General features: G+C 38.3%; 1 protein-coding gene across 1 annotated transcript in view; it reads right to left on the bottom strand.

Annotated features, from left to right (window-relative positions):
* Positions 1–728: 728 nt before the first annotated feature.
* BMPR1B (bone morphogenetic protein receptor type 1B) overlaps positions 729–9692 on the bottom strand; it is a gene marked incomplete at its 5' end in the record, with an annotated part of 35108 nt that continues 26144 nt past the window's right edge. Inside the window, 3 exons of the mRNA XM_008054070.1 lie at positions 729–1209; positions 2712–2842; positions 6856–7031. Of these exons, the coding sequence (XP_008052261.1) occupies positions 1084–1209; positions 2712–2842; positions 6856–7031 (433 nt within the window). The remainder of the gene's footprint in view (positions 1210–2711; positions 2843–6855; positions 7032–9692) is intronic.

Raw genomic sequence — 9692 nt, 5'->3', positions numbered from 1 at the left:
TTTATCTATACAAGATAAGTTATGTATCCTTTTTTCCTTGTGCTTCTGAGATTGGCTCCTTTGCAAATATAAGAAACAGTCATCTGCCCCTCCCCCTCCCACCCTACCCTTTTCTTATAACACAAAGGAGCAAATCATCTGTATTTTAAGGCATCTTGTCTTCAACACAACTCACAGAGATTTTGCTTAATATTGATCCTTTGATTTGAGGGGTCAAAAGCATGCACAGGTCAATTCTCTGCACATGAGAAAAGCGTTGTCTGTGTTTAATGAAAAGGAAGGAATTGTATCAGGAAAGATGTGCCTAACACAATCAGAAACACCAAGTGGTTCTGAAGATCACCCATCAACACTCACATATTCATCACATTAAAACCTTCATTTGTTCCATATTGTCTGAAGCTGCAAAAAGCTACCTGCAGGAATTCCACAGTGTGGTCCTAGACAGGTGGCATTTGTACCCAGGTGCATTCACATTGCTTTGGCAGCCCCAAATGCAGGACTGGTCAAAGTAGTCTGAGGAGGTCAGGGTAGGGGTTAAGGCGGGGCAGGGGGGCGGGGATGTTAAGAATGAGTTCCATTCTACCTTCTCCAACTTCACAGACTGTCTTTTGGTTTGCAGAGTGCAACAATATTGTACCAATGGAAAAACGCGTATTTTAATGTACCTTCCAGCAAAGTTTCTGGAAAGAAACTTTGTTATTACTTAAACTATAATAATATTAACCTTAAAACATCCACATTATTTGTTTTATTTTGGCAAAATTAAAGCATCTTTAAAAACAAAAAAGGCAATCCCAAAATACAGGGCTTTCTTAGAAAGCAACATGCATCATATCTTGAACAAGTTACCCAAGTGGTTTCTTCCTCCTACAAACACATGGATCAATCTGTGCTTCTGGGAACTTCTCTGTCTTCTTGTCCAGGTTGCTCCCTAAGAGGTGAGGTCTGAACCCAATGGGAAGCAAGATGATGTTCAAGGTTTGTACTGTGGATGGATGCTTCTTTAATGTCCTTTGTTCTGCCCACAAACAGAAGAGTATCTACTGGCTTTCTTCAAAGATGCTTGCTTCTTCTCTCACATCAGAGCTTAATGTCCTGGGACTCTGACATTTTGGCAAGTGTTTTCTTTACACGCAGAGCTGTCAGCCTTGATGCAGGATTGTGAGCCCAGCATTCTGTCATGAGTTTCCCCATCTGCCTCAGACACTGATGAAGAGAAGAAGAAAATCAGAGTCATGTTAGAGAAATGGAGAATCTCAAAGGTTGGCACTTTATACAATTGAGGTTTTAGTTTAGTTTTGAAGTTTGAACATATTTTGAAAAGGAGTCCTTAAAATCACATAGAAATAAAATTCCATAGCACTTTTTCATGCAAAATTGTAATTGAGTAAATCAGATGTTCATGCCTTCCTTGTGATAAAAGCAAGCAGGTGGTTTTGCTGATTGTAGAAGGGCATCTTTGAAGTCAGTATTAAGCAAATATAAAAATACCCAGGGAGTTTATATTCCCCTCCACACTCCCAGATGGTTTATAGCACTTGCTTGATAAGTTTAAATCTTTTATCTAATTCCATACTATTTAAACGAATAGCTTATTCCTAAATCACAGCTGTCTGCTACAATAATAACATCACACTGTACCACTTAACAAGATTAATGACCTGGGCATCATATCACTAAAACTTCCTCCATGGTATATCAATTCTTGGTCTTCCTGTTGAAAAGCACAATTTCCCTTCAATAGAAATTCTCGGTGAAGGGATTTCAAGTCACACCAAATGCCCAAAACCACCTTCAAAATAACATAACTCCGGCATCTCATAAAGCTTTCTGCACAGCTTGCTGGGAAATATATATTATTTAGCATTTTAGAAACTAGACACAAAAACCAATGAACCAAAGGTTATTTTAAAATATCTTTTACACTGAAGAAATAACTTACAAATGGTGCTCCGACCCTTCTCTGCAGTGGTTTTGGGACATGGGCAATGAGAGTTTTTTTTTTTTCCTGTGGGTGCTCCTGACTCTTCTCGAATGTTCCAAACTCAACATGGTGAATCTGAACTGAAGGCTCAGAGGGTGGGAGTAGAGGAACATGGAGCAGGAGGAAAAAGTCAGGAGAAACAGGCCTGTTTGTGTCAGTTCCTCCCTCCCAACAGCTCATTCCAGATCTGTGGAGGTTTCCCAACTACATTCTTAAAGTCAAGTTGAACATGGACTTGTCCAAATCACATCTCATCATCCCTATTAACAAACACACACAGAGCAAGTAGGCATCTCAACTAGGTCAACTCGCACCACTTCTATGTATAGAAAACTTAATTCTTCAAGGTCCTATCTTTTTTCCTCATCAGAATAGGAGAATGCTGTACATGGGTTTGTTGTGGAAAACAACAAGGCTTTAAAAACACACTGAGAGACATAATGACCTTTGTGCAACTGTCAAGACATCATAAATAAATGAAATAATGTTATCTCATACACAAGCTAAATGTTGACCCATCAATATATTCCGGATGTGGCAAAATAAAATTGGAAAAAGAAAATAAATAATTTAATATGCTCCACTTAGCTACAAACAAGTTATTGCAGTGAGGCACCACTGCTATAAAAACAAAGATCTCTTATGATGAATCTCTGGAATTTGGCAAGAGAAGAAAAGTCTATTTAAAAGTCAGTCATAGCCACATGGTTACCTCAAGCCTTACCTCATCACTGCTCCACCGGTTGGGGAATGACGGACGTAACTTCTTGATGCACACAATCTCTCTCATGTCCTCATAAGAGGGATCACTGGGCACCAGGTCATGATAGGGAAGCTGGTATTCTTCCACTATACCTACAAATATGTTGTCATTATTTTCTGTGAAGTAGAAATAAAAGTCTAACACAAACTGTTCTCAAAGGAAAGTGCTATAATCAGTATGAAAGAAAAGTCCAAGCACAAAAACAGCAAAATAAATCTTGAAAAAAAAAAATACTCAAAAGACACTTACTCTGATTTTTTTAAAAAATGAATAGAAGGTCCAACTAAAAATATTATCACAGGTCTTCAAGCCTTTCTTCTCTAATTTCTAGAAGCTAAGTAAAACAAGCATCATCTCAAATTTATTTTCAATTTTATAAAGACCAAATTAGAAAAATGAATCTATATTAAATCTCAAAGCAAATTTGAAAGACAAATCCTGCACTCATACTGCACAGAATCACATACTGTAGAATGAGATTATAAAAATAATAAATTTGGGATTATATTCTGCTTGAACAAAATGTCAGATTTATACTTTTTCTGCTTAATCACAAGAATGTGTTTGGCACATTAAAAACTTGGAAAATTATGGACACCCAAAAATATTAATCATAATTCTTTTAGGTTCAAGAATTGTCTGATTTGTATTTTCTTCTTTAAATTTTCTGTATTTATTCTAATTTCTGACACGGAATACATTATTTTTAGAAAAAAATATGTGTTGTTGAAGGAAGGGTTATGAAATACAAATCTACACCATCTTCATGAAAATGGCACTAATCGCACTAAACTCTATTTCGCCTTTCCTAGTATCTAATTACTACCTCTTTTTTCTTGTCCTTTAAAAACTCAGGCTACTTGTATCTTCTTTTCTGATTAACTCCCCAGAATAATTACAAGCAGCCCCATCCCCTCAGAGGATACTGCTCTGAACGATTTTTCCAAAGTACCCTCACTCCCTATTCTAAATCATCTTTTATAGAAATGTCATTGCTTTTCACCTGAAAAAGATGATGCCATCAAGCTGGGAAATTATACACCACATCATTAAATTCACTGGGAATTTACTCTGGCAAAGTTGGGCGCCTGTGTTCTGCCCTTTCTTGTAAACTCAAATCCATATAAAATCACAAAGGACCAAAGGTTTCAAAGTTTTCTCAGCTCATTTCAACTCACCATTTGTTCTGCCCTGCTGTGACCACAGAGCTTAATTATGTGTATTATCTATGTTAATATCTCCTTCCACTGGTTTTTATCTCCATAAGATATAATAAAAGAAAAGGCCTGACACACAGGACAAGCTCTGCTTTACTTCAGTCCTTCCTTTCTCAAAACAATGGCCCTGAAAACACCTTGAAGGCAAGGACCACATCTGTTTTGTCCATGTCATATTTTTCTCCTACTGGAAGGGCTGATGGATGGATAGTGATGTGTGTGTACATACTATAACAGACACAGGCAGGACTCCCCCACATACAATTATGAATCAACCAAATTCTGGCTTTGAACTATGGGCCTTACTCCTTTCTCCTTATCATGTCATCAAGTTACCAGAATTCCCCATGTTAGCTGCCATTTAATTGTGTTTGAAACCTCACACTTTTCTCTCTTTTCCTTCTAAAGATGAAAAGGCCAACATCTGGATGCACCCCTTCACCCAAAAGTGCCTGGACTAGAGAGACGAGCCCCAAAATGTCCCAATATCGCCATAAAAGAAAATGCTAGAGAACAGAATTTGGTGTGCTTTGCTTCTCTGGAAAAAGAAAATAAAATCATTTGTTGAGAGTCTACTATATACCAAGCATGGAGGTTTAGTTTATCAAATTCTCACAAGCACATTCCTGAGATAGCATTATTCTCCACACCATTCAGATGAGGAAATCTGCATGTGATAGGCTGAGTAACTTGCCCAGGGCCATTCAGCAGGAATGGGGCAGATCTGGGACTTCAACTTCTCTAAGGGATAAGAGAACATTTTAGTGCCTCTCCAATTTTCACATGCAAACACAGCCCTAGCAAAGCAATTAATACTCTGCTGTTTACTTACAGCTTCTTTGCTTTTAAGCTGGGAATCACCACTCCTGTATTTGGCCCATAGGCTTTCACATATAGGCTTCTTGTAGCCCTATTTGTTTTAGATGTTAGGGAGGAAATGTAATTAGAAAAGTAATCTTGTACACTGCTATACCTTCTATTTCTATAAAGCTATCTTAATTAAGTGTGTGCATATAATTTTAAAATAGGCTCATCTATTCCTTACAAAGCATGAAATCAAGGAATAGGCAATTAGTTAATTTATCTTTTGTTTGCTTCTTTTCTTCTTCAAACTTATGATGGGATACGTATTCAATATCTGATTAGAGAAAATTTCCTGCATTAACTTTCCTTTTGGACAAAAGAGTTCTCTTACTTCAGAGGGAATGCATTCTATTTCAAATTGCTTATAATAGGCTCCAAATTCTCAAAGTGATTAGAAGGCACTGTGTCACCGAAGATGAACTTTCTACCAAAGTGTGAATGCTTGTTCATTAACTGATTCTTCTTTATATTTAAATATGAATCTAAAGATGTTATGGCTCTACCAAGCAACATGAAAATTATTAATAGCACTAACAGCTAACACGCACTGAGAGCTATTTATATGCCAGGTAGTTCTCAATCTCTTTACACTCCTCAAAGCCTCACAATAACTGAAATAGATACAATCATTCACTTTACTCTTAAGAGGAGAACACTAAAACAAAGACAAGTTAGTAACTTGCCCAAGGTGTCACAGATACTAAACAGCAAGTACAATAACAAATGGCAGTACTACTTAATTGCATGCTGCACTTTCAGAATCTTGGGCAAGCCTATGTTTTCAAAAAAAGATGAGTTAAGGTGGCTATTATAAGAAATAACAGCAACATCAAGATTTGTTATTTTTTAATAAATAAGGTTAAGATGAGTTTAAACTGGCCATTATGAAAAACAACAGCAGCATCAAGGTTTTTTTTTTTTTTTAGGAGATAGGGTTTCACTCCATAGTCCAGGCTGGAGAGCAGTGGTGTGATCACAGCTCACAAAAATCCTTGAACTCCTGGGCTCAAGGGATCCTCACACCTTAGCCTCTCAAGTAGTGAGCACCAGCTAAAAAAAAAAAAAAAAAAAAAAAAAAAAATATATATATATATATATATATATATATATATATATATGTATATGTATGTATGTATGTATTTATTCCCCCTCTTAAGAGACAAGGTCTTGCTTTGTTACCCAGGTTGGTCTTGAACTCCTGGCCTCAAGTGATTCTACTGTCTCAGCCTCCCCAAGTGCTGGGATTACAGGTGTGAGCCACCACACCAAGCCTGCATTAAGATTTTTTTAATGGGCACAACCATGTGCAGAATCATATATAGGATACTTATTACAGAAAAGTCTAAGATTCAGCTCCTTACCTAAAAGGTGTCAGAATATGCTCAAAGACAGATTATGCAGCAATAGAAACAGTACAAGCAATAATACTTCTGAATATTTAAAGATGTTTCTTTTATTATACTTGGTCTTACTAGAGAATCCTTATGCTTATAGAAAAGTTGTCATGAACAATAACAATATTCTGATATTTTAATTTCCTATTGATAAAAACTGATGTTTTAGAACTGCTTTATGAGGAAGTTTTATAGAAAGCACAGAAGTAGAGGAGGTAAGAAGTAGATGTCTTCTCACCTTCACAAGGCAACGGTGCACAGGAGTTGGGGACGGGGCCCACAGACGGGTGACAAGAAGTTGAAAGGGGTGGAAAGAGGGATTGACTCGATGAAACAATGGCTGGAGGAAGAGCCCAAGAGAGAAATGAGACAATACACAGAGCAGAAGAGGGTGATCCTTGAAAAGGCAGGGGAAGTTGATGGTGTGCTCAGTAGTAGGCGGAGGGAGGCAGGCGGTCAAGGATTATCCTGAGATGTCAAGTATCATTTCCTGGGAGGACTGTGGCTGCATCCACAGAAAAAGGGGGTGAGGGATAAGAGAAAACCTGATTTTGTAGAAATATGATAACCCCAATTTCTCATCAGAAAAAAAGGATCTGTAGTAGCTCTCTAAAGATATCAGTTTCTTACCTCCAGATACACATCTCCTGGCAACTTCCCAAAGGATGAGGCCAAAACTATACATGTCGGCCATGATGTAAGACTGAAAGTGATTTCTGTTCAAGTTCTCGTCCAACACTTCTGGAGGCATATAGCGTTTGGTGCCAACTCGTGTATTGGGTGGTATGTCGACTTCATTTGTATCACTAAAGAAGAAGTAAAGCAAAGCAAAGCATTATCAGCACTGAAGAGGACCAACAGATGGCAAATCAAGGCAGCTCCCAAACAAGGGCTTTAGTGACAGGTGGAAAAGGAAAACCTTTCAGGGAATAAAAACATGTCCTTGAAAAAGGTTTTTTGCCAAAAGCTGTATTACATATTCACGGGTAAAGCCCCCGTCAAGGGCAGTTGGGTACAGCATTGCATGCCTGTCATCCCAGCTACTCCAGAGGTGCAGGCCGGAGAATTGCTTGAGCTCAGGAGTTTGAGGTCAGCCTGGGCCACATAGCAAGACTATGTCTCTAAAAAAAAATTAAAAAATTAAAAATTAAACTAAAAAATTGAAGATGAGACTCAATCAGAAACTACAACATATAAAACTGCATTACTACTAGATCAAATAGATTTTCTCCTTTTTTTTTCTTTTTCTTTTTTTGAGTTGGGGTTTCATTCTGCTGCCCAGGCTGAAGTGCAGTGGCACACTCATGCCACTGCACCCTGGACCTTCTGGGCTCAAGCGATCCTTCCGCCTCAGCTTTCCAAGCAGCTGGAACTATAGGCGCATGCCACCACGCCCAGCTAATTTTTTGATTTACTGTAGAGATGAGTTCTCCCCAAGTTGCCCAGGCTGGTCTCAAACCCCTGGGCTCAGGCAATCCTCTTGCCTCAGTCTCCCAAAGTGCTGGGATTACAGACGTGAGCCACTGTGCCTGGCCATCTTTTCTCTTAAAATGAACATGAACATATGCCAATTTGGTTAGAGAAAGTACTTTTTAAGCCAGGAGCTGTGAGGCTTTTAGATCTAAAAACAAATAAAAAGAAGGGGTGGAGAGGACCAACCAGGAGACATGCATATGTTTTACTTTGACAAAGAGGGACTTATAAGAAAGTTTTCTACTGTCACTACTGTCTCATAAGCCAAACAGCATTTAGTCTCTTTTAAAAAGGTGAAAAGGGATAATGGAATAAAATATCTTTAGCTTTATGAAAATTTCACAACACAGCCCATTTGCTATTTCTTCCCATAGACTGGGAGAAAATTAACGCTGGAGAGACAGCCATCTGCAGACTGGACTTGGGGACCACTGCCTCAGCACAGTGAGCTGGGGCCAGAGTTCGGAGCCCATGTTAAGACAGCTGAACTAGTAGACTGATGATTAAATGAGAAGAAACGTGTGAAATCCCTGCCAGCACAGCACTAGGCACGTATTAGATAAGTACTACACCTCATCAGAACGTAAAGAAACTAAGAGGAAAAGCAACACACCCTGGGTTTGACAGATGAAGTGATTATAAAAACAGAAAAGGTAAAGAAACTAATTATTAAACTGAAATCTGTGGAAACTCTTGGATCATCCTTCTTGTCTCCTGATTATCAAGAAAAATTTTTGTTACCTGTTTTCATTACACTTATTTGACTCTTAAACATTTACATGTTATTTTTCCTCACACAGATTTGTAGGATCAAATGTCACACTTGACATTCCATGTCACAATCAATACCAAACTTGCCAAAACACTAGTAGTGGCTTCTGGAAAACAAAACAAAACTCTGCATTTAATCTTATTGCTTCAACCTCTTCTAAAACATAAAATATCTAGTGTTACTTGAACATTTCCAGTGTAGCACATGTCCCGCTGTGTACCTCAAAATGTTTTACACTTATGAAAACATAAATGCAAAGCTTTCTTTCAGAACCTATTTAAACTTACTTCCAGCTAACATCCTTAACCTAAAGCTCTTTAAACAGATATATCATCAGTGTACTCATTAGGCCCCCATGGCTTTCTAGGAGCAACAACTAGCCTGTTTTCCTAAATAAAAGTTGAAGGTGTTTTTCTTTTTTTTTTTTTTTTTTAATCAAAATGTAAATTTTTTTAAAATTTAAAAACTAAACAGCTGGTATTCCTTACCATCAGCAAACATAGGTCCTAGTGTTGTGGGCACTTTAGTTCTCAGTATCTTCCAGGATGATGGAACAGAAAAGTATCATTTGTGTGTGTATCTAAATAGCAAATGGCAAGGGAGGAAAGTGTGCTGAGAAGAAGGTTCATGGTGAACTGGAAAAAAATCCTTTTGAAAGATGCCACAAAAGCTGCATGTCAGTTACAAAGTAATGTCCCCACTCCTACTCTGCCTGCTGAGTGGGAAAGCACAGTAGGTATTTCATTAATATGCTGCCTGCATGAGTTTAGTTTATAATCTTTAATCATTAGAGAAAGACAGTGGCAGCCCCAAGTAAGAAATCCTGGGTCCTATGCAGACAAAATAAACACAGGGGTTTGCAGATGGAAAGAAGATGATTAAGGGCCCAAATAATATTTCAGAACATATCCTAAAAAGGAAAACAAGAAAAGTCAAAAGATCGGTCCCACAGGAGTGCACTTGGGCAACAGTTGATAGAGATTTTAGGCAATTCCATTCCATTCTTACTCTTAGCTCCAGAGTGGCTATTTGAATTTGGGGGATCGGAGGAGATAATGAGATGTGTGATATGGAGCCATCTATTGGAGAACTGAAAGGTTAATGTTACCAACGATAGAATTAAGATTTGGGATGAGCCGGGCTCGGTGGCTCAGCCTGTAATCCCGCGCCTTTGGGAGGCTGAGGTGAGTGGATTGCCTGAGCCCGCGGGTTCAAGACCCAG

The sequence above is a fragment of the Carlito syrichta genome, unplaced genomic scaffold (assembly GCF_000164805.1).
Source record: "Carlito syrichta isolate Samal-C Ts95f unplaced genomic scaffold, Tarsius_syrichta-2.0.1 Scaffold288994, whole genome shotgun sequence".
Lineage (NCBI taxonomy): Eukaryota > Metazoa > Chordata > Mammalia > Primates > Tarsiidae > Carlito > Carlito syrichta.
The sequence above is the reverse complement of the archived record's forward strand: the minus strand, read 5'-3'. Positions and strand labels throughout refer to the sequence as shown.